The 27,859-nt window shown below is 45.3% G+C and overlaps 1 protein-coding gene across 24 annotated transcripts in view; it reads right to left on the bottom strand.

Moving 5' to 3' along the window:
- CLASP1 (cytoplasmic linker associated protein 1) overlaps positions 1–27,859 on the bottom strand; it is a 192,166-nt gene that overhangs the window by 97,564 nt on the left and 66,743 nt on the right. For all 24 annotated transcript variants that reach the window (XM_074363475.1, XM_074363474.1, XM_074363495.1 and 21 more), the window contains one exon: positions 21,091–21,158. In XM_074363475.1, the coding sequence (XP_074219576.1) occupies positions 21,091–21,158 (68 nt within the window). The remainder of the gene's footprint in view (positions 1–21,090; positions 21,159–27,859) is intronic.

The raw sequence follows: 27,859 nt of genomic DNA on the forward strand, positions 1-27,859 counted from the left end.
GTACTTGGCTTCTTTTACTCCACTTAAGAGAGAAAGCACACACTTACAAACACATACCACTATGCAGATTAGCTTCCCCCAACCTGCCTTTACATTTCCCAGGTCCCCGGTCAAGCTACGCTGGCTCTCTTAGTCCACGCATCAGTGTCCCAATGATTCAGATGTTCAGTGGTCTGTTAGCACAGACTTCCCCACGCAGATTCAAAAGTGATTCTTAAACTGCAGGGAACACCAACATGGACCTCCCAAGAGTAGAATTTAGCTCAGTATAAAGGACTGGGCGCCCGCTGAGATGGATCCCAGCCTTGCTTCGGAGGGCGCGCTCAGAGCATCTGTCATCACCCACCACGCTGCGACCCCATAACCATTACTCTGCTCAGAGTGGTGACAGCTCTGGGCAGTGAGAAAGGCAAAACCACGAGTGGGGGAGATGAAGACACTCCTATGCTTCACTCAAATTCATGGAAACTGTTTAGTTTAGTTGTTCTAACACCAGCAGGCCTGCCATTTAAAACTGCACTCAGTTACTGAGGATTATTTTTCAATGGACCAATTTCACCGAATTCCTGGGATTCCTGTTTGCAGCAGTGATGGATTAGCAGAGACCTAACCTCTTACTAGAAACCAGACAGAATGTGTAAAACAACTACTTTTAGCCAGTAAAGGAGGCAGTGCAAACTGTGATGCCTCAGAGAAGGGGAACAGTGAGCTAGAGCTATCCCATCACCCCAACTTCCTGCCTGGAGACAATTTCCAGGCCTTCAAGTACAGGGAAGGGGACCCAAATAGAACCTGGCAGCCTTGCTAAGTTGAGAAAATGAAGATCAGAGTTCAGGGACGCCGAGGTAGCTGAAGTTACAGGGCAGAATCCTAGAAAAGAGGAAGCCACCCAGAAAAGAGAGTTCTAGCAATGGACTAGGTTCTAGGTCATGCATGTGTGAGTCAAATTCCACTAGGGGGTTGGGGTGGTGGAGGGGCAGGCAAAAAATGACCAGGAGACTGTAAACTGAACAGCCCCCAAAGTGTACATGAAGTAGGAAGGTGTTTGAACACCAAAGTTAAAGTGTCCTCAGGGGCTCCCCAGAAGCGGTCAGTGGAGACCCCACGGAGGGTGGGCCTCAGCAGCAGGGCTGAACTGTTTCAGGAACAAAAGCTACACCAAACCTGCTCTATAAGAGCTGAAAACAGGCCTCAAGGGTATCAGTCTGCAAGTGACTTAACTGTGTTGCCAAACAAAGCATAACATTCTTTAAAGGAATATAACAAAATGCAGACGCTCAGTAAGGTAACATTCACAGTACACAACAGCTAATCAAAACTTCATTAACAGAGAAGCAGGAAATGTGGCTCCTAATTAGGAGGAAAAAAAGAGAAAAACATCAGAAAGTAGCAGCCAACTCAGGAATGACGAAGATTATGGAACTTGCAGGTAAAAACATTGAAACTGCCATACCTATGTTCAGTACTAAAGGCACATGTAGACAGAATCAGAGAAAAAGGAAGATTTTTTTTAAAAAAGGACCAATAAAACATCTAGAAATTAAGAAAACATAGCTGAAATGAAAATTTCATTGAAATGGGATTAAAAGAAGATTAGACACTGCGGAAGAAAAAAAAAATCAGGGAATGTAAACACAGAGCAGTAAAATTTAACCAAAATTAAAGCATACAGACAAAAAAAAAAAAAGGCTGAAAAAAAAGAAGAGAAATAGCATCTTGAGACCTGTGGGGTGACAGCAAGCATCTCCCAGGCAGGAAAGGATGAGCACCCATGGCGGAATCAGAGGGAGAGCGACACAGACACACTACACAGAGAGGCCGTGGGCGCCAGCACACAACAGAATGACACTCTGAAAACGGTGAAAGCGAAGTATTCACCGAGAATTCCGTATCCAGCAAAAATATCTTTTCAGAATAAAGGCTGAACGAAAACGAACTCAGACAGACAGAAACACACTTCAGCAGCAGCAGAGCTGCACTCCAAGAAACGCTGAAGGAAACCTGGCTTCCCATTATGAAGAGCCTCGGTGACGCTAAATATGTAGGTAAATACAAGACATTGCCCATATTCTTATTACTGTAAAAGTAACCCTTTAAAGCAGAAGAAGACACTCAACCCTCCTGAGAGCGGACACACAGTGAGGGCCCCGAGGATGGCGGTCGGGGACCCGCTGCTGCACTGACACCACGCCAACAACCCGGACAAACTGAAAGAACCGAGCGGTGCAAACACTGTCCTCAAAGAGCTTCTGGTATAAATGTTAAGCTGCCACAGATGTCACGTAGCGGCGTCCTGCACTGAGAAGGCATGTACCTAATCACTAGTATCTGAACAGAAGCACCTCTCAAAGAACGGAGGGGGAAAGGCAGCCAGTGAGGGTTTTTAGTACTGAGCTCTGCTCTGCTGGTCCCAACTCAGGCTTTCTATTCACCCATCGGAAACAAACCCAACAGGCTTCTTTATCCAATTCTCTGGCCAGATGAGAAGTAACTAAACAGAGGAACAGTGAGAAGGGGGAGCAGGAGTCAGGCCAGTGGTGTTAACGAGAAGTGACAGTTGCAAGCCTGACAGCTAATCACAAACTATAAAAAGCAAAAACACACACAGAAAACCCCAAACCCAAACTGTGGAGCCATCAGCACCAGTGCAGAGGCCAAATCACATTCACATGCACAGCGGTGCTCACACCTACAACACCGTGCCATCAAGGTTAACTTACGTTCCCTGTGATCTGTGTACTAACACAGAAAGTAATTCACGTTTTCTAACCAAGTAAGAAATTCAGAACAAGGAAAAGGGTGTATTCATTTTCCAGATTAACAGCTGGACACACTGCTTAAATTCAGAGATATCTGGTATGAAATGGTGTTTGGAGGATGGAAGCTAACTGAGACCACTGTCTGAAAAGTAATGCACCATCTAAAAACAAGTTTACCCCATGTCTTCCAGCTTTGGGGACACCAGGGATTAAGATCAAATTCAAAAGGCAGTTAGGCCCTCAGAATGGTGCTCGGTGTCAGTTAACCGGGTTGGACTTCTCTCACGTGGAAGGTGTGTTCCTCACTGGGACAAGCAAGCTGTGCTCGCACTGCACTAGGGCTGTACTGTGACCCAAGGACCGGTCTGCGAGGAGGCCTCCTGGGTTTCAACTATATCGATCCATACTGAACTCTGCAAGTCACTTAAATTCCCATTTTCTTTAGGTTTTTCAGCTAAGCAGACATCTGTTAGTATACAGCCTCTTTTTCTAGAGCTTCAACTAAGGCAAAAACGTGTGAGAGTTGAGTATTTTTAGCTATGCACGCCTGTGCTATTACATCAATTTAAAACTTTTCACACATTCAAACAACATCTGTTACACAGAAAATGTTCTTAGAGAAGGAAAACTCCCTGAGCCTAAAGAAATAATTAATTCTACCTCCGGCCACCACTGCAAAGACCCCCACCTGAGGGTCACTTATGCCGCATGACAGATGGGGGTGGAAACCTGGAGGGAGCTTACCAGAGCCCTCAGTTCCTTTAATCCTTCAGAAATCCCTCAAGTTCCAGTCCCCCGTTACAGCACTGGGACGAGACTTCTAAAAACAACTCATGAAATTTCTACAGGGTGACACTAACTTTCATCCAAGTCTCCAGTACCCCAAGCCTGGTAACTCAGTCAGTAGGCACAGTGTATCCAAGAACCACGGACACAAAAGAGAATGTAAAACGTGGAAGAGACAGGACCCTTCTGAAAAAACTCAAAGTCCGCAGTACAAAACAGCATTCATGAACTCAACAGCAAACAAGCAGAATTCTTACAGTGGATCAAGTCAGTGAACTTTACTGAAGTCTGGAACTGTGGTCAAGATGCTGGACAAAGGTTGGAGAGGGACCAGGGATGGCACAAAGTCCCCTCAGCAGTCTCAACAGACTTGACTCTGCACATCGTAGGGAGGCCTCCAGAGCCTCAGAGCAGAACTCTCACCAGGCTGGTGAGGGTGGAGGGGGGTGTACAAAGCCAGGAGCCCCAGACAGACTGTACTGGTCCAAAGTCAGCAAAGACCCTTCCATGCCCCCTTGACCACAGGTCTGGGTACGCGAGTGGCAGAAAAACACATCTGTATAAACACTGACATCACATTGGTGTTTAGAACTTGGAATGACAAGTTCTGGATTATACTCTCTATTTAGAAAATGTGTACACTCATCCAGGAGGATGAACAAAATGTCACAGACACTGAGACACGTCTGGTCCCTGTCCACCCACCAGGAAGGCCCTCTCGTCCCCTGGGCAGGATCTGCCAGGGCGAGTGCAGTGGGGAGAACACACCTTGCCTTCCAAAGCAAGACACCCAACTCTGTCCGGGGTCGGGGTCCCTCTGTGGGAGCTGTCGTTCCCAACAGGCTGCAGCTGGGCCCTCTCCCTGACACCAAGTCACTCACAAGGGAGAAGAAACGTGGCGGCCCAGCGACTGAAGCTCGCCCTCCCAAGAGGAGGCTGTGTGGAGACCGGCGACAGGTCCCCAGACCTCTCTCTCTCCAGCTTTCAGGCTAAGCCGTTGCCGCCTGCAGGCGCCGCCTGATGCCCAGCACAGCCCCGTGCAGGGAGCAAGCTCGTCCTGAGACCCACCCAGTACCCAGCACTGTGCACCCGGCCACTCGGGGCCTCCAACCCCTACCTGGGAATTCGCTGTTCAAAACAGAGCAAGCGATACTCAAGCTGGCAGTCCACACAAAAGGTGTCAAAACCTGTGAATGGACAAACTGTCCTTCGTCCACCTGTTTTAGTTTTCATTGCTTTTAAAAAAGCTCAAGGCTTCATTATATAACAAAGTCAAATGATGCTATGAAAACATCTGAGGGAAAATGAAGAAAGGGAGGTAAATACAACCCCACATATTTTTTAACCTTCGTGATTTCCTCCCAGTCAGAAACACCTTTACTTTTTTCTGATAAAACCTACATCTATTTTTAAATTAAAAGTCAAAGTTCTCCTGTATCATCACTCCCCAAAGTTAAACTGCTCACACTGCTATACACGCATCTCCAGACTGTACCGCACTCAGACCTAACATGACACATACATGCACAAAACCTGTTTTGTCCACTATCAGCATTTAATAGATTTTTTTCTGTATTAGTCTAATTCATTTTTAAAGACTATTACTACACTGCAAACATGAACGATATTTAATCAATCACCTGTTTCAAACCTTTCGCCCTCAGAACACCGGGGCAGTCCATGTATTTAAAGGTCACGACCGCGAGCAGGCACCTGTGTGCACGTAACTGGTGGGGTCTGCACACTCTCCTTTGGTCGCCTGGACAACCCCAGGAGGGACGTCTCCTCATCACTCTGCTCCAAAAGTGAGAAGTCTTAGTGCACCCAGATACAATGTGCTGAAGTCACACAGCCAACTCAACGGTGGGGGAGGCCAGGACTCAAGTCTGAGTCTGCCTGACCTGAGATTCTGCATCTGAGCCACAGGGTCACTACCCACTAGTGAACAGTCCACATAAACGGGCTACTACACACTGCACGTGGTACTGTCTCTGTTTTATTTTATTTCATTCTTACAGTAGATGTTTGCCTGCTTAGGAACATTATTTACTTAAGATAATTTCTTACACACAGAATCATCAGTATCTCTTAGGGATACAGACACAGAAAGCCTCAACAAAATACTGGCAAGTCAAACCTACCAACACAGAAAAAGAATTATCACTGTGGCAAAGTAGGACTTATCCCAAGAATATAATGTTGCCTTATCATATAAAAATTAATATATCACATTAATAAAGTAAAAGACAAAAACACATGCTCAGTAGACAAAGTAAAAATATGACAACAAAAATATGAGAAGGGAAAAAAAAACCTTCAGGCTAAAAACACAAAAGGGATTAGAAGGAAACTCTCTCAACCTGATGAAGACCATCTACACAAGACAGAAAGCCTGCTATTAAGCCCATATTTAATAATGAAAGACTGGATGCTTTCCCCCTAAGACTGGACAAGACGCCCACATGCTCACCACTTCTTTACTCAACACTGTACTAGAGGTTCCAGCCAGGAAAATCAGCAAAGAGATATCCAGATGGCACATGAAGACCTAAAATTATCTCCATTGTTCACAGACGACAACCTTTATGTGCAGGAAGTTCTAAGAGTTCACTAAACAGCTCTCAGGACTAACAAGTGAGTTCGGAGAGGTTGTAGGATGTAAGACCAATACAGGATAATCAACTGTATTTCTGTACATCAGCAATGGGCAATCCAGAAATGAAATGAAGATTCAATTAACAACAGCATCAAGAAAAATAAAATACTTTGGAGTAACTGTAACAAAAGGAAGGTTAAGACATGTTCACTGAAAACTACGTAATGTTACTGAGAAACGCGAAAACCTAGTCAATGGAAAGACACCTTACATTCATGGGTCAGAAGAGTACACAAAGTCACTCTGCTCATCATCCAGCCCCGTATCTCTTGCCCGTTTGTCCACATGAGCTTTCACTTTTAACCAAAGCTGGCTGGTGCCTAGAGGTATAAAGATGCAAACTAGCATCCGCATGGGGAGTACGGGTATCCCCCTCAAACCACTGACACCGACCAGTCCTGCCTCACAGCGCTCTGTGAGAAACACCCTTCAACGTCCATATTCTGAAACAAAAATTCCTCTGCCCTGTTGACAAAGTTAAGAAATGCTTTTTACACACTGGAGTTCAAGGAGTTCAGATGTTGTAACCTGGCCGGAAACTCTGGCACACTTCCCAGGACCCCAGCCTCCCCTGGGATCACATCTTGCCTCAGGGAACGGGCAGGACTCCGGCCCAGCCCAGCTTAGAGGCTCTGCCCCAGCCACCCCTGCAATTCATTCTTTCTGCAGGACCCGGAGCCGTGTGAAGGAGCAGGCCAGGGCCAGAAGGCCTCTCAGACACAGGGCCCCAGGCTCCCCTTCTCAGCTGCACACTTGGAGGGAGCTGGGAGACTCCTGCACCATATCAGAGGGACGCTCTGCGGATCAGACACACACAGGTGCAGACGGAAAACCAGGGGCTCTCAAGAGTGTGGGCTCTCATACTCCACCACTGTAAGTTTTCTTAGCGTTCTCATGACAAGCACACAACCAGTTCAGGTCACACAGCAAGAAGAGAGAAACAGAAAGCCTCAACCACCTCCCTGCAGCTGGCTCCTAGCCATAGGGTCCATCTGCCCCTTGTCAATAAGCCTTGGGATGGTCTCAATGACAGTTTTCCCAGGGTCCCAGGAAAGACATGTCATTCATAAGGTAAAGAAAATAGCTAAATTAGGAATCTGCTTCCACCAAGCGGCATCAATATTTTAAATTCTCCCTAAGCCCTCCATGGCTGCCCTGTAACCTGGAGGTTCCAGTCCAGGGCAAGAAGTCCCAGAGATCTGACTTGTCCCAAAATGCTCCCTTGGTCACCCCTGCAGTAAGGCTGGACGGGTGTCCAGAAGCACCAGCCTCCTCTCATGGGCTCCCAGAGGAGGCCCCACCCCGAGGACTTATGCATACCTCGTGCTGCCTCCTGCCTCTTCTCTTCAGTGTTCACTCTTCAAGTACAGCCATGTGCAGGTCCTCTGCTGGGGGCTGGCACACAGACAGGGAAGGCGTGGCTCTGGTCCGGGGGTCCCAGGCCAGTGTGGGACAAGGACGCACAACCAGCAGCAGCTGTGAGCCAGTGTGATCTGTCAGTGTGATGCTCCACTCAAGATGCGCACAGGGTACGTGCCACTGAAGCCAAAAGGACCCAGAGCAGGGTAAAGAGAGTGGGACCACGTGAACTCAGAAAGGGTTTGTTGTGCCCTGCAACCCACCTGCGATGTGACTCTCCATCTCCCGTGTCTGATCCTGGAGGACTTAACACTAACCAGAAGGTGAAGGGCTTTAAATGCGCACACACCATGTACAATTTAGGGACACGTCAGACTGCCATGCTTAGGGAGTACCCAATGAGAGGGGAACACATAAAGACTCCTCCAGGGCAGAGGCAGGAGGGGCAATTTCTGACAGGGGCAGTGAACAAACTAGCCAGCTGCCCTCTGCACACAGACGGTGCCGGGAGCCCACCGTCCTGGGACTCTCCCCACACCATGTCCAGCAGTCTGGGTCACTGAAGCTGGCATCTCTTGACCACTCTGGAGGCCCAAACTAACTGACCCTGTTAATACTATGCCTTCCACAAAGACAGGAACCTACAGCCCCACAGCAGAGCTCAGGTACAGAAGGTCAGCCGTGCAGAGCGACCTCTCGACACACCTCACGGAGATTATGAACCCACCAGCGGACGGGAACACACACACACTGCTACTTCACCGCCCTGTGTGTCCAAGAGCCCAGGGTGAGTGAGGGAGACCGGGTGGACCGGCCCTCCCGCTGGAGCAGCCGCTGAGCTGGCAGAGACCGACAGTGGCAGGTTCTGGTGAGTCACAGAGTGCGCAGCCAGACTCACATCTGGCTTCACTGTTAAAGACCACCGCTCCCAGACATCTGTACGCTAAAGCCTTAAAGTCTGGAGAGATCCAGGGTCCAAGAAATGCAGGAGAGCCTTCCCCAAGAGCACCTCTTTCTCCTCCGGGCTTCCACCGCCTGCGGGGTTCCTCTACAGTGCCCCCACTGGCCGCCTAGCCCACGGTCCACCAGCTGGGTGGGGCTGGGCACTTAAATTAGCAGTTACTTGTACGACTCTCGGTTAGATGCCAGAGAGGGCTCTGGAATGAAGACACTCCTCGCACAACCTGGGATCCACCACCTCCAGCCCCTGCACAGAGCCTAGTGGAGACTTAGTTTTACTCACTTCACTACTGACTCCTGTGTTATCCAGCCATGACTTTTAGCTACTTTCAGGCTGCTTCTCCTAGGAAACAAGATTATCAGAGGGATTGTCATGAGATTACACTAAATCCCATGAAACATCGATCAGTCAAGCCCAGGATAGCTCAAAAAGAGACTCTAAGAAATAACTGACCACCATCGTGAACAGAAAAATTGTGGTCTTGTTTTAAGAATTTAAAACAAGATCCTTCCTAGGAAATATCTCTGAGGAAATAAATGTATCAAGAGTATGCTTGATTTTCTCCAATTATTACTGTGTTTTGTTTCTCTGGTACAATTTTCATTCAAGTCTAAATAATTCCAGTTTTACAATCTGAAAGATTAAAAGTCACATTAGAGTTGATGATTTTCTATGGTTTTAATAAAAATAAGGCCTTTGGATAACTATAACACACACACAATTAAAACAAATCTACTACCGCCAAGGCCTTGGTATCTTTTATTGAACTTACTCCCATCGCTACTTGGAGTTCACAATGCTGTAATTATTCGCATAATTAGAAAGCAAACAGTAATATAAACCAAGAATAACTTGTTTCAAAATTTCAAAGTAGTTAGCTTTCTAAAATTCTTTCAGTTCCATGCAGGTCCATTAACTGCTTACAGCACTTGGGTTTGCTGCTGTCATTTGCCTAGAGAATTATCCAGACTGAGTCCCTGCGGGCTAAGAGCCTCCCAGACACCCTGAAGCTGGCCGTGTGAAGCACACAGCTGCAGGCTGAAAACCAGGAGCCAGCAGGGGGCAGCGGGGGGACACCAGCATCCAGGGCTGCGAGCCGGTCCAAGTAGGTACAGCAACACTACAGAAGGTACGGGGATGTCCTCAAAGAGCTTATTTGGTAACTGCCCTTTCATGCCGATCAAGTACTTATTTTCCAGCCCTAAGAAGAGGTTGGATGAACACACCAACCACACCGCCATCACCTTCGCCAACCACCGAGGTCTGCCCGCCATCACCCTGGGCTGCCTGCAGCAATGCCCATGTCCCAGGCCAATGCCCCACACAAAAACACATCACCCAGTTCACGCCAAAGACGATCCGCAGGGGAGACTTTCACACCTAAGTTATGAGCACGGACATCCTGCGCTCCCCTCTGTCTGCCTGTTCAGTCAGCCTTGCAGGGCACTTCCAAGCACACTGGACAGGGGCGCAGATGCTTGTACCCCTTAACAGACCCACAATCCAGCTCAAAACTGTGCTCAGACCCTAGAGGCCACCTTCCAGTAGTAGACGGGGGCTCCTGGAAGGCAGTGGGAAGGAAAAAAGGAAAGAGACAAAAGAAATTGGTGGGGAGGAGGAATAAAAATAGAGGACAGGAGAGGATGGATGCTCTTTGTGAAACCCTGATGCATGATAGAGCACTGGCTGACCTGCGGACAGGACAGCCCCGCCGATTTACGGGGGGATGGCAGGCCAGCTGTCCCCGCTCATCACCCTCTGCCTCCTGTCTGCTCAATTCAGCAACCGCAGGGGATCCACTCCCTTTAGACGCTGTACCGGCCCTGGGGATGCCACCCGCCCACAGGAACTCGCAGTATAAAAAGAAGGGACATTTGTAAACACAAACATGACAAATAACCGGAGATAAGGTGATGCAGGAAAAAGGACTGCCAGAGAGGAGTGAAAAGGCAGAGGGTGGGGGAGAGACACTGTGGCCAATCACAGCACAGGGCTTTAACCAAAGGCAGAAGGCTCCCCCACCCAGGCGAGGGTCCTCAGGCATCTCTGCTGTGAACAGGGAACTCAAGAAGGAGAAAGGGTGGGAGCAAAGTTCCAGTTCACCATGAAGCAAGTTTCCAATGAAGTAAAGGATGCCTCAGACTAAGCAGCAGGGTAGAGCTCACTCCTTCAGCAGGAAGAGGGGTCCTCTATGGAAAAGGTCCCAAGTCTCGGTAATCCTGTGGGCCTAGCCTCGCGGTCACCAGCACGTGGAGGCAGCCGTGGGACAGTGTACCCCACCCGACAGGCTGCAGGTGACTGAACATGGTGAGCCACACTCAAATGCAATGTTCACGTCTGTACGAAGAAGCCCAAGTAAACTAAAGACGCCAAAAATGAATTTTAAGATAGAAAAGAGCGCCTTTCAACTGTTGTTTTCTCCAATTTCATTTTTATAAAAGTCAAATGGACATACTTATCCGGCCTTGAAGCTGGTTGTTAGAGCTCACGGGGCCCATCCCAACTATCTCACCATTTTGTCTGCCTTGCTCAATTCTCTCAATTCCGAAGTCAGTGAGTAGATCTGGTCTGAACATCTGGGCATCTGTGCCACAGGGGCACGTGGTCCAGCCACACAGTGTGGTCAGTGAGGGGTGGGCTGGGCTCCTGTCCCACGCAACCGGGAAGCACCTCTGCGTGCATGCATCACAGTGGGTGTGCCAACGACAGCCCCTCATCTCAGGGACTACACTCCATGCTGCATGCAGGTTCTGGCATCTCCCACACGGAGGGGAAACAGCAAGTTAGTGTGAGGTGCCACAGAGAAGATGAAACAGCTGCCAGGGCTCGATCTTGCCCATGTGCCCCTAATCTTGGGAGGTAGCCCAGACAGTGGGGGAAGTGCAGAGACTCCCAGGGGCTCTTCAGGCTTCAACCTTCTGGCATGATCTCTTAAGTTCAGATGAGTTATTGAGCTTCTCCAAGCCTGTCCCTTACCTGGAGAGGGAGGACCATTCACATATCTGTCACCTGTGTCTTCACAATGTCTTTGCAGCACCCACCCTGTGCCAGGTCCTGAGCCGGACGCTGACAGTTCAGGGAACAGAGCGGCTCCCACTCCCAGAGCTGACAGCCCGTAGCCTGGCAAGTCTTCCAAAAGCAAACTCCGAGGGGCACCAGTGCGCAGGGAGGGGCTCCCCATGGAGGGTCTGCCCCCAAAGAGAAGCCTGAGAACACAGCAGATGCCAGGCTGGGAGACAAGGAACGTGTCCTCGTGGGGCAGTGTGTATGGAGCCCCGGCAGCTGTAGGACTGGCGCATGAGCTGCGCAGGCACAGACTTGCCCGACGGCGCTGGGAACCACCACTCCGCACGCTCAGAGCAGCCTTGAACATCCTCATGGTGGTAATTACAGTAGGGCATCCACACTGCTACTTACTCCTCACAAAAGTACTCAGGAATATGGCAGAAGCATTTATTTTAACATATTTGGACTTAAATTTTTACTATTTCCCAGGAAAGGAGGGACTTTTAGGCAACTTGAAGTGCTGTGAATAAAGTTTGTATATCAATGACTGAAAACTAGAAAGTAAACTTTCATAAATCAACAATTAATATTTCAATGCCTTAGATAATCTCTAAATGTCGTATTAACAAAAATCAGTGTATTCTCTCATTGATTTCATAGTCTTTTCTTCTTTTGATCACATTATGTATTTCACTTAAAAAATTTTTTTAAACCAGTCTTTTTTTTTATGGGGGTGGAGGAGGTAATTAGGTTTTCTAAATTATTTATTTTAATGGAGGTTCTGCGGATTAAGCCCAGGACCTCATGCATGCTAAGCACATGCTATACCGCTGAGCTATACCCTCCCCACTTATTTCACTTTTGAACTTGCCCTAAAAAGGTATTATACTTAATTAACATCAAACCCAAATCCTACAAATACCAGATCTACACCTTGCGTTCTTCTGGAAATGTCACTGTAATTATCACTGTACCAATCCTGACCCAATTCTCCCTGACAACCACTATGCAGGAACAAAAGCAAGTCAGCTGGAAACATTCAGAGCCAAATCTGGAAAAGTTTCCCTACCAGAACGGTATCTCAGACTTAAAGGTGACTGCAAGGGCTGTTAGTCTCTTGCATGAGTGACTGCATTCTCAAGAACTCAAGAGGGCAAATAATCATAGTTTTACAGAAGAAGGCAGAGAAACATGTTAATTTAAAATAAACACCTACATTCTCATCAGTCTTAATCCCCTATATTAAAGCCCCAACTCTATCCAAGAAATAAACCCACCTGAACCAAACCCACACACAAATACAATCCTAAATTCAAGTGTCCACAACCATGATCCTCTCTCTACCCTCAAACCTGCTCATTCTCGCAGACCCCTCCCCTTCAGCTAGTCCTCCCACCACTCACCCAGCCAGCCACCCTGCCCCATGCCCACACACCCTCGTCCTGGCCGCCCCTCCCCACATCCAGGCCCCTGCCTGATCATCGCCAGTGTGGCCAGTGCTACTTCTAGCCACCTCTCATGCCCACACCCTCTCCAGTCCCACGGAGGCTGCCTAATTCAGGTCTTGCTCATCTCTTAGGTGGATTTGTTGCCAAAAGAATCTCCTTACTCTTTGCCTTTTTAAAAAAATAAAAATAAAAACAGATGTTTTAAATACAAAGGCCATTAACAAATAAAAGCACATAATCCCACCAATCAAATAACCTCTGCAACCTCTTCCAGAAGAACAAAATCAATGGATTTGTAAACATGGTTAAATATTTCAAATATTACCGGAAGAAAGCAAAATGAGAATAAAAAGCTTCTCTACCACCTCCCTTACTACTTTCCAGTTTTGTTCTTAATAAAGTTTTCATTCTGGAATAGTATTAGTGTTACAGAGAAGTCATGAAGACAGTATGGAGGCCCCACAGACCTCACACCTAGCATGAGTGTGGTACATTCACTACAGCGAGGAACCAATACTATGCACTGTCGTTAACGGCAGTCAGCAGTTTATTCATGCTCCTTACTGTTTCCTCCTGTCCCTTGCCTGCCCCGGGCCCCACCCAGGACACCACAGCACACCGAGTCCTCGTGTCTCCCTGGTTCCCCTAGGCTAGGACAGCTTCCCAGACTCCCTGATTTTGACAGTTTCAAGAAGCACTGTGGGGTAGTTGACAGAAAACCCTTCCACGTGGGTTTCCCTGGGCTTCTGTCATGCTGAGACAGGGCGCAGGATTCTGGAGGACGACCACGGAGGTACCACGCCATTCTCACCAGGTACCAAGGCACACGCTATCAACAAGGTTGCAGATGGTGACCCTGGTCACTGGCTGAGGCTGTGTTTGCCTGGTCTCCCCAGTGGGTCTCTCTGAGAGGAAGTTACTGTGCACACAGAGTCAGAAGTCACCCTTCCCACTCTGGGGCGAGGAGGCCACAGGAACAATTTAGACTGGTTCTGCACAGATGTCTCCTTTCCCTAACATTCCATCATGCACTTATATCAGTGCAGGCTCCCAGTATGTTTTATACTCTGGGTTATGATCCAGCTCTACTTTTCTCATTAGCCAAACTGCTCTAGCTTTAGCCGCTGGGAACCTTGTCTCCCGTGACCTTGGACAAATCTGCACTGTTGTTCTGTTCTGTTGGAGTGCCTCCCCACTTTCTGGTGTTCGAGGTGTGCCAGGCCCCCTGTGTGCTCCCTGCTGCAGCCCTGGAACCAGCCAGACTCCTGGAGCCTGCTGGTGCTAGGACTGCAATCTGGGCACTGGGCACTGTCTCCTTCTAAGACAGCTTGCATGTGTCTGATTCTGTATCTTCCTTCTTTTAAGGGAGCTTTCCATATCTAACCAAAACATCAACCACAGCATTTTAACCCTAAATCCATCTTTCACTCCCCATGAGACGGAGTCCCCATGTCCTGCAGGACAACATTGATGGGCAGGTCCTCTACCAGCTGCCTACACACATCACCCCACTCACTCCTCACAGGTGCGGGCATTGCTGGGGTCCCCAACCTGGACATGAGGACATCAAGGCTGACAGTGGCCGCCTGCCCCGGGGCACACACCGCTCCTGCAGCACTCACCCCAAGTCAAGCATCCATTTGTGATACAATCACTGAGACCCAAAACCACTCAAAAGACTGGTGACACTTTTTGGATGACTTACGCCTGTCTGCATCAAAGTGAGAACTATAAGGAAAAACTTGGAAATTTCTTATACAGCTAAATTTATTTCACTTATTTCAGACCAGCCTTTATTCTAAATTTTCTTTTTCATTTTTTATATTGGTGATACTGCTCCTTGTTTTTTGAAATAAGAGACGGTGGGGAGAGGGGTTTGTGCATTATTATTTTTGTTATATTTGGTAAAATTAAGGTGGTCACCTTGTATCAGTCTGTCTATCCGCTTTTTAAAATTTAACTCTTAGAAGCAACGGCCTACAATAAAAACCTCGGCTTCTCGGATGACATTTCCCCTCCAGGAATAACCAACTGCTTTAAAAAAAACAAACATCCTGTTTGTGGGAAAATTTCCGATCCCAGAATCCCCCCTTCCCCCACCCATCACTCGGCAAACAACTGATCAGAGATGTCACATTTTCAGTGTCTGAAACGCTATGTGTCTAAAACAGGCTAGTGTCTGTTTTCATAGTATCTCTCTGGATGCTTTCAGTTTTCACTATTTCCTAAGGCAGCTACTGAAAGCGGCACAGCTTCAGACTCAAAGAAACAAACAAAGCCACGGCTTTATCTCAGCCGCAGGGAGGAAGCGCTGAGCTTGGTGACACAGACGCTGGACAGAGGATTGGCCTAAGGCAGCAAAGTCCGGGGCCACTGGCCTGACGAGAGAACCTGAAACCTCCGTCCCTGCATGTTAAAGCTGCCCTGCCTCCTCCTCGGTCATAAAACAAACAAAAGGCAGGAAAGTGCTCTGAAAACACTCCACACACAACCGCAGCAGAAAACCGATGATGTCACGTTGTGCAGCTTGTTAACAGGTCCCTATTAATCAGGGGCTGGCAGAGGAAGATTCAAACACGCCACTGCTACGAGAAACGCTTCTAATCCTGCTTTCCCACGATGTTCAAACCCAGAGCCATAGGCTTTCTCCATGGCCTCCAACATAAGACAGTCAACCCCAGAATCATTTCCCCCGTTGTTAAAAAAAAAAACAACCAAAATACAGAGGAGGACAAATGCTATTTAAAAGTAACACACTGTCAAATCCTCCAACGAAGGGTTCTAAAAGAAGTCACTTCAGAACATGAATTATTTAACTCTCCTGCCCGGCTATTGATTTCCTTCTGTAACTCAACCTAGACACAGAACACTGTAATGAGGGCTGAAATAAAAAGGAACACCACCGCTATACTATATGCTTTAGACTCAACTTTAAAATACAATTAACAAGCATAAATTCCGCATCTTCCAGCATGACTATCCTCAGCAAACTCAACCGAATTACGTTTAAGAAGATACATACAACTTAACAATCTACTACAAAGCCACACAGAGCAAAGGGGGTGGACGTTGGCCAGTCTCCCCAGCAGCAGGACACAAATGAACACTTGCTACCGTGCACAATTTACCGTGTGATACCTGTTTCAGTTGAAGAGCTTGGAAATACCGTTCAGAGACCACAAATGAAAAGGCTGCCCCTGGGAAAGCAAGGCCATGAGACAGGTTGTTCTCACTGCTGCGACAGCACCCCTCCTGCAAAAAGACCTTGTTCATACCCAACCCTTTCAAACCATTTCAATGCACCAAAACTGGAGTAAAAATTCCGTGGGTATCAGTCATACTTTTGGGAAACAATACTTCTTTCCTAGTTTCCAGTTTCATTTTTGCATTTATAAATCCAAATCTTTAAAAAGGGAAATTTTTTATACAATGATTCATTCTTGAGACAGAAACAGCATCCCTGCTCTACTGTGCTTTATGTGTTTTTTTCTCTACCCACTATTGGGAAGTCTTAGAAATTTCTAGCTGGTAGATTCCTTTCCAGACAGCCTATACTAACAAATGTCTTGTAACTGCAAAATAATTTCTTTTCATGATTCACATGCTGTGAATTCAAGAGGGCAGAAAAAGATTAAAAGCACATAAAACAACAGAGGCTGATGAAAACATAGCTACCCTGAGCTCACTGTGCCCACTTCCCTTCTCCAAGACCGTGAAGGTCAACATTAACGTTAATACAGCTGTAGGTACACAATTTTTCCCTACCTAAATGCCAACATTCATAACAATTATTTTCCTAAGTTTCATACACTATTTTTAGTTACCAAAGCACTTATATCTTAATTATTTTATATCCAATAATTACAAACTTTTCAGAATATATTGTAATAGCCTACCTTTTCCAGCGGTCATGGCTGTCAGTGATCTCAGTACAAATAAAAACACTGCTCTGAAAGCTATACCTCCTCACAGCGACTTAAGCATCAGCGAACTCTCCACCCACACGACTTCTCCAGTGTGATCCAAGCACCAGTGACAACTGCCACCCTATTCCAAGATAAAAGTCTAGACTATACAGAACAGTGACGTGTTTAATGGGTGGTGGTGGGGGGTGACCCTTCTCCATCTGACGTTACCCACATAAGAGAGCCTTCTTTAAAACTGGTACTAAAATTTTCTTTAACCAACTATTGGATTTTCCTCTGGGACAACAGGGAATGTTCTTAACAGAAACTTAAAATATGAATAAAGTCAAAAGGCTCTCTTATTTCCACAAAGATGCTGAAGTTAAGCTGGCATCAGAAACAGCCTCCTCTGGGCTGTTTTGGGTGCTGGTGGTCTCAGCACCGCACCCTTGCCAGTCTTGTAACACATGGTCTCTGCAGCCGTGACTATGGAAACACTCTTCTCAGATACACAGAACCAGAATCTCAAACCGCGCAATATGCAGAGTCGAATAAACAAGCGGGGGAGGGGGTGGGAACCTTTTTCCAGCATCCGATCCACTTACTCAGTCATTGTTTTTAAAGACTACACAAGATCATAATGGCAGCCGGTTTCCTTTTAAATGAATGAATGCTCTGTCCCAGCTAAACTGGGCAACAGTTCAGATCTTAACCTGACAATTCATCATCTGTCTATTTGTTTTCAGACTTGTATTTCTCATTTCCAACAACTTAAATGATACCTAACATTTTTCAAATTATATAATTTCTTAGTAAAAGAACATAAGGCAGGCTGCATTCTGCAGCAAAATGATATCCTAGATAACAGTTATGGATAAGAGCCAGTAATTTTATGATTATCTGTCATCTAGCCTATGGTTTTGCCAGCAAATAAGTACTTTTTCTTTAGCTACAGATTTATTACGAAATTTTCATAGATTTAACCGGCATGATACTTTCATTCTTTCCTCATAAACATGTGAGCTTTGCTTAAGAAACTCCAAAGCACGCACATTTTTAACCAAATTAATATCCATGCGCCTCATTTCAATCACATCCAATTAAAGGTCATTAAGCGGCTACAGATAAAGGACAAAGACTAGTCTATAATTATGGGCTCTTTCATGCTGAAAATCCAATTCTCCCACAAGCACAGGCACATCTGCACCGTTTTTAAAAATGTACACAGAAAATAATTTACTTTTTGAAACCCATAGAAGGAAAAACTGTAATTTTTGCTTCAAGGGGTTTGCTAATTATATGGAGATGGAAAAAAAAGAAACAACATATTCTTAACTCCCATATTCTTGCCATTCAAAGCTGAAAGGCCCTCGGGTAACCTAGCAACAAAAAAGAATCATATAAAGATGAAGTGTTCTGTTATAGATAGGACGCTCCTTTCCAATGGCTACTTAGACGCTTTTCCTTTGCTGTTTTAATCGGAATTCTCACACTTTAAAAATAATTACGTCATTGGAATTTATATAACCAATTACACATCTCAGGACATAATTTTGCACATGTCAAGAAATATAACTCAGTACAAAACCTGCCTTTACAGTAATGGTTTCTTTCAACTTAGCTCAAATCCAGAGCTTTTCTTTATTACTCGAAGGAGCATTATTGCTCACAAATAATAACAACAACAAAAAAGATAATTTGGGTTTCACCAAAATTAAAAAACTTTAGATGTCAAGGAAATCAAACGATAACCCAGAGTGGTAGGAAATATCTGCAGATCATGCATCTGATTAGTCTTGTACCGAGAATACATAAAAAACTCTTACAGCTCAACAACAAACAGACAAACCAATGTAAGAATGGGCAACGGACTTGAGATTTTCCAAATAAGATCTATAAATGACCAACCAACACAGGACAAATACACTCAACGTCACTAGTCATGAGGGAACTGCAAATCAAAATCACAGTGAGATACCACTGCACACCCACTAGGGTAACTATAGTTTAAAAAAATAACTTTGTTTTTTGTTTTGTTCTGTTGGAGAGGACATGGAGAAACTGGAACCTCACACCTTGCGGGTAGAAATATGAAGTGGGGAAACCACCACGGGAAGCAGTTGGACAGGACCTCAGAAAAAGGACTAATTCTTCCAACAGAATTACCGTATGATCCAGCAATTCTACTTCTAGGTCAGCTCTCAAAAGAACTGAAAACAGCCGTTCAACAAAAACACGTAAACCGGTGTTCAGCGCTATTCACAATACCAAAAAGGTAGAAACAGTCCAGCGCTCATGAGTGGAGGAATGGACAGGATAAACAAAACGTGGTCTGTCCACACGATGGGATATTATTATTCAACCACAAAAGGGATGAAGCCATGATGCACGTGGCAGCCTGGACCAACCTTGAGAACATGTTTCAGGTAACAAGCCAGACAGAAGAACGTGGTCTGGTTCCACTTACATGAAATGTGCAGAAGAGGCAAATTCATAGAGAAAGGAGATTTGGGCGGTGGGGTGGCAGAGGGGGTGGTTCGGGAGGTGGGGAGGTGACAGGTCAAGAACACTGGGTTTCTCTTCTGTGGTGTCGAAAATGTCCCACAGTCGACTGTAGTAATGGTTGTACTTGTAAATGTACTAAAAATGACTGAATTATATATTTTAAGCAGACGGTTATACAATATATTAATTATACCTTAAAAACAGTTTTTTTAAAAAAGAGCATTATTGCTAAAGAAAATGTACATTCAGTTTTAAATGTGTACTCCAAATTAAGTCAAACCTCTAAACAAAAACCCAAGTGCACAGTACAAGAGTCACTCTCAAGCAACGTTTTTACTTAACAGGCAGAGTGGGCCACGCAACGGGGCAGAGAGGACAGAGCGTGGGTGTGAGCGCCAGCCCTGTCCCAGGCGCTGTCCCAGACACCGACATACGACATCTCCAAGGGCGCTCACTCCACGAAGGAGCAAACCGACTCTCATGGGGATTACACAGCTCATGCCAAGTCACAGGGCCAGTGTGGCGGCGAGAGAGGAATGGCGGTCCCAAGTCTCACAGCCGCCCCTTTAGCCTCTGACACCATCCACGCTTTCTGTGGGGAAGTGGGCACCCACGCTCCAGTGTGAGCCATCACGCTGCCACATGGCCACCACGTATTAAACGGACGCCTGTCAGGTCCCTCCGCTGTGGACAGACTGTGCACCTTCACCAGAGGGGGTCTGAACAGACACTTGTCAGCTCAGCCTGGAAACACAACTGTGGACACACGACACTAATCACAAAGACAGCCTTCAGCTGAGCAGAACCTTTGCCCAAAGGCTGTCATCATTTTGTCTATTTATTCAACAATATTTATTACATACCTACCACATACCAGGGACTCTCTGAGGCACTAAGGATAAAGAAGAGAATGAAACAAAGGTCTTGCCCTCAGGAATAAACAAAAAATGTTTTTGTAGTAATATACATGAATAAGGAAAACAAGGCGGGGCAGGGCAGAGAGAACCCAGGACACTGGATGTGCTCTTCCTGACGGCCCTCATAGTGATCTGCTCCTGCAGCAAAGACTGAGTGGAATCAGGGCGATGTGTCACGATGCCCAGAGGACAGATGTCTCAAGCAGGAGGCATAAGCACAGAGGCCCTGAAGCAAGAGCAGCTCAGAATGTTGAAAACCGGCCCAGAGAACTTGGGGAAGAGCAACACAAGGCGACCTCAGAGCGGTGGCCTGCACCAGACCGCAGGGCCGGGTGGGGCTCAGTGAGCCGTGGGATTGGAGGCCTCTGGAGGGTTCGGAGGACAAGGATTAACACTGCTGAGCTACACTCTGATCGCTGTGTAGAAAACAGACCCCAGGTGCAGGAGAGAACTCAACGAGTTCTTGCTGGGGGCCACTAGGGTGCAGGCAAACACCTACTGGCCCAACCAGAGCGGCTGCCACACTGTGAGCCCTAAAATCTAGATGTATTTTTAACAATAAAGCCAACAGGATTAGCTAATGGATTCAGTGTAGGTTATGAGAGAAAGTCAACGACAACGGCACCATTTCCAGCTTGGGAGAGTGGAGAATGGAAGCTAACGCTCAAGACCTGGACCCTTATCCAGACATCAAACCCAGCTTTCAGAAATAGCATCGAGCATAAGTATCACTTAGGCTAAAAGTGAACTGAGAAAGCACAAGTAGAATGATTGCTTTTTCTACTCACCATTTGCAGATTGTATCATGTTTCCAGATTTTTGGACTTCATCAAATTTTGTAAAAATTACATTCAACCTGTATGGAAAAATATATATATAAACTATTAACCAGCACTGCTTACAATTACATTACACACTAAAGTGAAGCTGAGTCTCACCAGTAACTACACTAAGAGCATTAACACCAACAATAGGTGAGCACTGACCTAAGGGCTCCATCTGAAAGAGCCCCTATCTTGGGGCAGCTGTATAAGGGATACAGGTAATAACCACCCCCGTTTTACAGGTGAGGAAATCAAATCCCCTATTGAAGCTGACATAGTCAAGGAGGAGATACCAGCCCTAAGAGCAGAACCCAGAGCCCAGGCTCGCAGATGTTCTGTTAAACTGACCAACTTCTCTACACAAAAAGGATGCTCGAGGAAGGTGTGTACTTCTCCTACTTCTGTCTAAGCACAGACTGCTGATTACTGAGGATAAAGATTTCCAAAATGCACTGATATCACAATACAAAGGCTTTTCTGTGACTTTTACTTACTTTCAAAATGCTATATAATCCCTCTAAAAATAAATGTCGTGACTGGATAATCTTCAGCTTAAAAATCTGCATGACGTATGTTTTCTATTAATGGATCATTTTCACCTTGACATTTAAAAAGAAACAAAACTCTTTAACTAGTCCAAATATTCCATCCTAGTGACACCAAAAACGAGAGGAAAATTGGTGGTGGGGAGGGGGGGGAGTCATAATCTTACCTTGTAGGAAAAGTCAAGAAAAAAGGACCTTTTGCAAGTGAACATGGATATACTTGTAAGCATGAAGGTGGACATTCCAAAGTCACGTGCTTCTGTGTTCAAACCCGTGCTGCCCGTTTCAGGGGCCAGACTAGACACTTCCACACTTTCTTACAACCAACCTGTCATACAAGCTCCACTGTTCAAACATGTGTGTGTCCCTCCCACCCAGAATGGACGCCTGCTGGGAGCAGGGGTGGGCTCTGTACTGACTGGCATTCTGCACACACCAAGAATTGGGTCACACAGGAAAGTGACACCCCTGTGTGAAGGAGCTGGGACCTAGTCCTGCCCTGCCCTCAAAAATGTGGAAAACGGGAACATGGCACACTCCAGTCCCAGCTCCAGCATCTGCTCATTCATGGGGCCAGCACATGCTGGAAGCGGAACATGCCCACCCTGAGCTCCAACTGACTTCTCTATTCTACTGCACTCAGCATCCGTCTCAGAAACGGGGGGCCAGAAGTACTCCCCAGCACGCGGAGGCTAGCCAAGGGGATGAACCAGCCTGATACCCCACCCTCCCCACCCTCTCTCCACAGCAGTATTCACCTTTTCAACCTATCTTCTTCCATCCAAGCCCAGATGCAGCCTCAGAGCCTTCCTGAAAACTGCTCCAAGCACCTTCAACTAAGTCAGCACTGAATTACCTATTTGTCATCTCAGGACCAGATGAGTAAAACTATCACTCACTTTCAAATCCAGTGGTTACTAAAAATCTGGAAAGATTCCTCAGAACCAATTTCTTATGGTGTTTCCATCACCTTCCCTTTCATAAGTAACAAAAGTCCTCAACGGCTTAACAAGCTGTGAATCATGTCACCGCACAGGGTGCCAGGGCATGCCCTGGCCACGCATCACTTTATTGTGTCACAACTGCACCTCTGATGTGAACCTGCCTACAGATGTGCACTCAGGGACAAAGGATACCTCCATCTGGTGGTTCCTACAGTTACTGGGAGGGTGAGCCTCTCTCCTTTCCAGGAGAGAACTCACCATCACCACAGCGACCACGGACCCTCCATAGAGTCTGCAGATCTCATTGTGGCCACACCGCCCACAGCTGGCAGCTCCAACACCCAGGTAATGAGAACACTGACCTTCACTCAGAACCCTTGGCAGGTGCCTCCCCTCTGCCATCACAGTCCTCTTCAGAGCTGCCTCTCCCGCTCAGTAATACCTAGGCCATGGCCCCTTGAAGACTGCCACCCCAAGAGACCAGTCCCTGGCTTTAGACAGTCTAACACAACAGAACGCTCAGCACGGCCGCTGCCTCCCAGCTCTGAGCACAGCAATTAAGATGCCTCTCTTGGGACCTCTCAATTTGCACAAGTCTAAAAGGGTGAGTTTTATATGATCAAAGACACTGAGGATTACTGAAGCCACCAATTTTTTTGCATTTTTTATTTTAAATTTTTAGATCTCAAATTTAAAATAAATTTCTTTACTAGTTTGACAAATAACCAATACCATTTCCCCCTGGTTTTTGTGAATTTAAGTATTCAACTCTTGAATGCAACTGGTGTTTATTTTACTATAAGATTTAGATCTAATTATCTCTTCCTTGAATATTTTATAATAAAAGTTTAAAATAATTTCCTAAAAGCAAATACTAGTAAATTTCATGGTCAACAAGCCCTGCCCACACACTCAGTCTCCTACTGGCTTTTCAGGCTGCTACCTTTGACCACGAGCAGGCAACAAAAGATTGTAAGATATAAAACAAAGCTTCCAATATGAAAAAGGTGGCCAAAATGAATACGTAAATACCCCAAAATCCTAATTTAGAGGAAAGAGACTATGAAAAGTTTTAAAATATATCATTTATACTTCCAAAGAGATGAAAAAATATTACAATCATGAAAGTAAGCAGGGGAGGAGCCCTTCAAAAACGCACAAGGATCTCTGAAAATCTGCTCCTCCAAAGAAGCAAAGAAAACACTTGCAAAATCTATCAAAATCAAGTCTTCCAAAACTCTGAAATTAAAGAAAGGCTTGAAACAATCCAAGGAGCATTGTTCAAGAAAAAGGGCTGAATCCTGATAAGAACAGCAAGCTCCCCATCACTCTGCGGAGCCCTACTTCCACCCCCACTCACAGGCTCAAAGCCAGCAGCCTCACAAACCCTGGGAAGAGCCGAGCAGGTCTGGAGCCCCATGAAAAACCCCCAGGCCCAGAGGATGGTCACTGTGTGGCTGGTCAGGCACATCCCTAGCCCCACTCCCAGGGCTCGTCCTTACTTGACCCGACTCAGAGCACGCTCAGTGCGAGACTCTGGTCCCTAAGGCCACAATCAAAAAGAATCAGCAACAAGTGTTCACCGTGGCAGCTGCCTGAGACAGCAAAAATAACTGAGCAAAAACTTAGGGGGAAAAGCTGGAGGGTGAGTGTTCTCGGGAAACCCTGGGAAGCGCCCACACACTCCGGGAGTCTGGAAGGTCACAGATGCGGCAAGCTGACCGTGAGGTGCTGCACGGAGGACAGCAACTGTGCGGGCTGCCTCTCCGTGTCCAGAAGGCAAGCCCCACGGGCACAGGGCCTCCAGCAAAGGCCGGGAGGTGCACCGCGTGGCACTCTTGTCCCCACCAGCTGACACTCCCCCACCCAGAAGGGACCACAGCGCTGCACATACACGTGAAGAGCAAAACGACAAACACCAGCACCAAACCTGCAGAGATGGGGAGAGGATGAATCCCAAAGCTGCCTCGATGTAGCATTTTAAATGATCAGTTTCAATAAAAAATTTTGAGACGTGTAAAAACACGCCCATACACGGGGAAAAATCAGTCACAAAAACTATCCTGAAAGGAAGCTCAGACCTCGGATTTACTAGATGAACACTTGAAAGTAACTATTAATATGTTGAAAGAACTAAAGGAAATTATCTCTAAAGAACTAAAGGAAACATTAAGGACCAAAGTCTCATCACATAGAGAACATCAACGAAGACAAAGAAAACGTAAGAATCATGTAGAAATTCTCAAAATGAAACTAAACATTCAATGAACAACTGAAATTAAAAATTCACTAGAAAGGCTCCACAGTGACTGGAGCTGGGAGAAGAAACCAGCAGCAAAGGTGAAGATGAGTGACACGGTCATGTCTGAGAAAAGAACAACGAACAGGAGGGAAACAATGCAGAGCCCAGGAGAGCATCTTCTTATGACCCCAGACGCACGATGGGAATCCCAGAGGAGGAAAAGGAAAAAGGACAGAAAGAACACGCGAAAAAACGATGCCCAAAAACCTTTCAAATTCATGAAGCTCAACAAACCCCCAATAGGATAAACATAGAGACCCAAACCTAGACAGGCAAGAAGCAAAGAGTTCAAAGACAAGACAAAGAGACTACCTTGAAAGCAACAACAGAGAAGCCACTCATCACATGAAGGGCTGAGCTTTCATCTAACACAACGGAGGCCAGACAGCTGTTGGATAACATATTCAAACTCCTGAAATTAGAAATCTCAACTAAGAATTCTATACCCAAGAAAATTATCCTTCAAAAATAAGCAGAGGATGCCCCCAGGCCAAAGATGTTTCAGTCTTTACATGACGTCACATCACCAATGTAATAAAGCGCAGACTTTGGCAGGGGGGGGGGATGAAGGAGAATTTAAGTCATTTCTAGACAAACAGAAGATAAGACTCCTTTAGACTGAAATGAAAGAAAACAAAGCAAAAACCCAAATCCACATGAAGATACAAAGAACATCAGTAAAAGTACAGTCAACCTTCCACATCTGTGGGTTCCACATGTGCGGATTCAACCAACCATTGACCAAAAATATAAAAAAAAAAAAAATTTTGTTTTAAAGAAACTTCCTGAAACAAAAACTTGAATTGGTCACATCCAGCAACTATTTATATAGGATATACATTGTATTAGGTATTGTAAGTAATCTCAAGGTGATTTAAGTATACAGGAGGGTGTGCGTGGGTTGTGTGGAAACACTACACCATTTTATATAAGAGACCCCTCGGGGTCTCCATGGACTTCTGGCATCCGCAAGGGGTCCTAGAACCAATCCTCCTTGACAAGAGGTGATTAAGACTAAAAATGTAAATATAAAACATAGGTAAAATATAAGGCAGAGTGTAAATGTGTATCTTTGTTGTTAACTCTACTCTGGTCCTACAGGACTTACAAGGAAACTGCATAAAGCAGTAAGTACGTAACAGAGTACACTCCCAGCTTATAACATACGAAGATGTAACTTGCATAACAAGAACAGCAACAGAGAGGAGGGGAGAAAACACAGCTATGTAGGAATAAAATTTTTAATATTAAAATTAAGAATAATAATTCAAACTAGACTGTGGTTAAGGTGTTACTTGAAATCCCCAGAACAAACACTTAATAATTCCAAAAAAAGAACAGTAAAAGAAACAGAAAAGAAATTAAACTGGGACACTAGAAAGTATCTACTTAACACAAAATAAGGCAGTATTAGAGGAACAGAGACACAGAAAAGGCATGACATATAGAACACAAAGAGCCAAATAAAATAGCAGAAATTAATTCTACCTTACCAGTACTACATTAAGCACAAATGTATTAAACACTTCATCTAAATGGCAAACTGTCAGTCTGAATAAACAAACAAGATCTAACTATATGCTAACTACAAGAGATTTATTTTAGACACAAAAACACAAAATTTGAAAGTAAAAGGATGTAAGAAGATACTCTATTCAAAATGTGCTCAAAAAAGACCTAGAGTGTAGACTTCAAGACAGAAACTGCTACCAGGGACAAAGAAGGACAGTCTACAGTGATGAAGGGGTCAGTGTATCAGGAAGATGACAGTTACACAGGCACCTGGGACAGAGCCCCAAGATGATGAAACAAAGCGACAGAACTGAAGAGAGGAGGAAGTGACTCAGCAGGATTAAATGGACATTTTATGACAGACACAGAACACACGTTTTTCTCAAGGGCACATGCAGCATTCTCTAGGACAAACTAGCCTCAGCAAACTTCACAGGACTGAAACCACAGAATACAAAAATCATGACCTATGCCCACAATAGGATAAAACCAGAAATGGTAAAGTCACAAATAACGTAGAAATTTAACAAAACAGCTGTAGTAACAAATAGGTCAAACATGAAAACAAAAGGGAAATGAGGGGAAGAAAGGGATAAATTAGGAGTTTGGGATTAACAGGCACACATTACTATACATAAAATAAACAAGGTCCTACTGCCCAGCACAGGGAACTATACTCAGTATCTTGTCATAACCTGTAATGGAAAAGGATCTATGTATGTATGTTCAACTGAATCACTTTGCTGTACATGTGAAACAATGTAAATAGACTACATTTCAATAAAAAATAAAATTAAAAAGAAGATAAAACATTTCCATCACCCCAGAAATTTCCTTCTTGCCTCTTCTGAGTCATTCCCAGGCCCTAGAAGCAATCACCATTCTGATTTTTTTTTTAAAATCAGATTAGTTTGCCTAGCACAGAACTTCATTTAAATGGAATGACAGTATATATTCTTTTGTGAAAAGCTTCTCTAACTCAACATGCTTTTGAGATTTGTCCATATTGTTGCATGCATCAGTACTTCATTCCTGTTTATTGCTGATGAGTATTCCATTGTATGAATATACCACAGCTTATTCATTCTTCTATTGATGGCCACCTAGACTATCTGCAGTTTTTGGCTTTGAGACATTTAATAACCAAAAACTTCAATATACTATACGGATATGTGTCTATGTATGTGAACCTCTAATGTTAAACTTCTTGTATTTCTGGGATAAACCCCACTAACTCAAGATTTATCATCTTTTTAATACATTGCTAGTTTTGACTAGATTTGACTTCCATTAGGGTCTTTGCACTTATGTTTAGGAAGAATTTTATTTAAAACTACTAATTTCTCTTTGAGCACTGCTTTAAAATTTAACATAAATTTTCATATGTTGCATTTTCATTACCATTCAGTTCAAAAATGCTTCTAATTAAC

The sequence above is a fragment of the Camelus bactrianus genome, chromosome 5, assembly GCF_048773025.1.
Source record: "Camelus bactrianus isolate YW-2024 breed Bactrian camel chromosome 5, ASM4877302v1, whole genome shotgun sequence".
NCBI classification, from domain to species: domain Eukaryota; kingdom Metazoa; phylum Chordata; class Mammalia; order Artiodactyla; family Camelidae; genus Camelus; species Camelus bactrianus.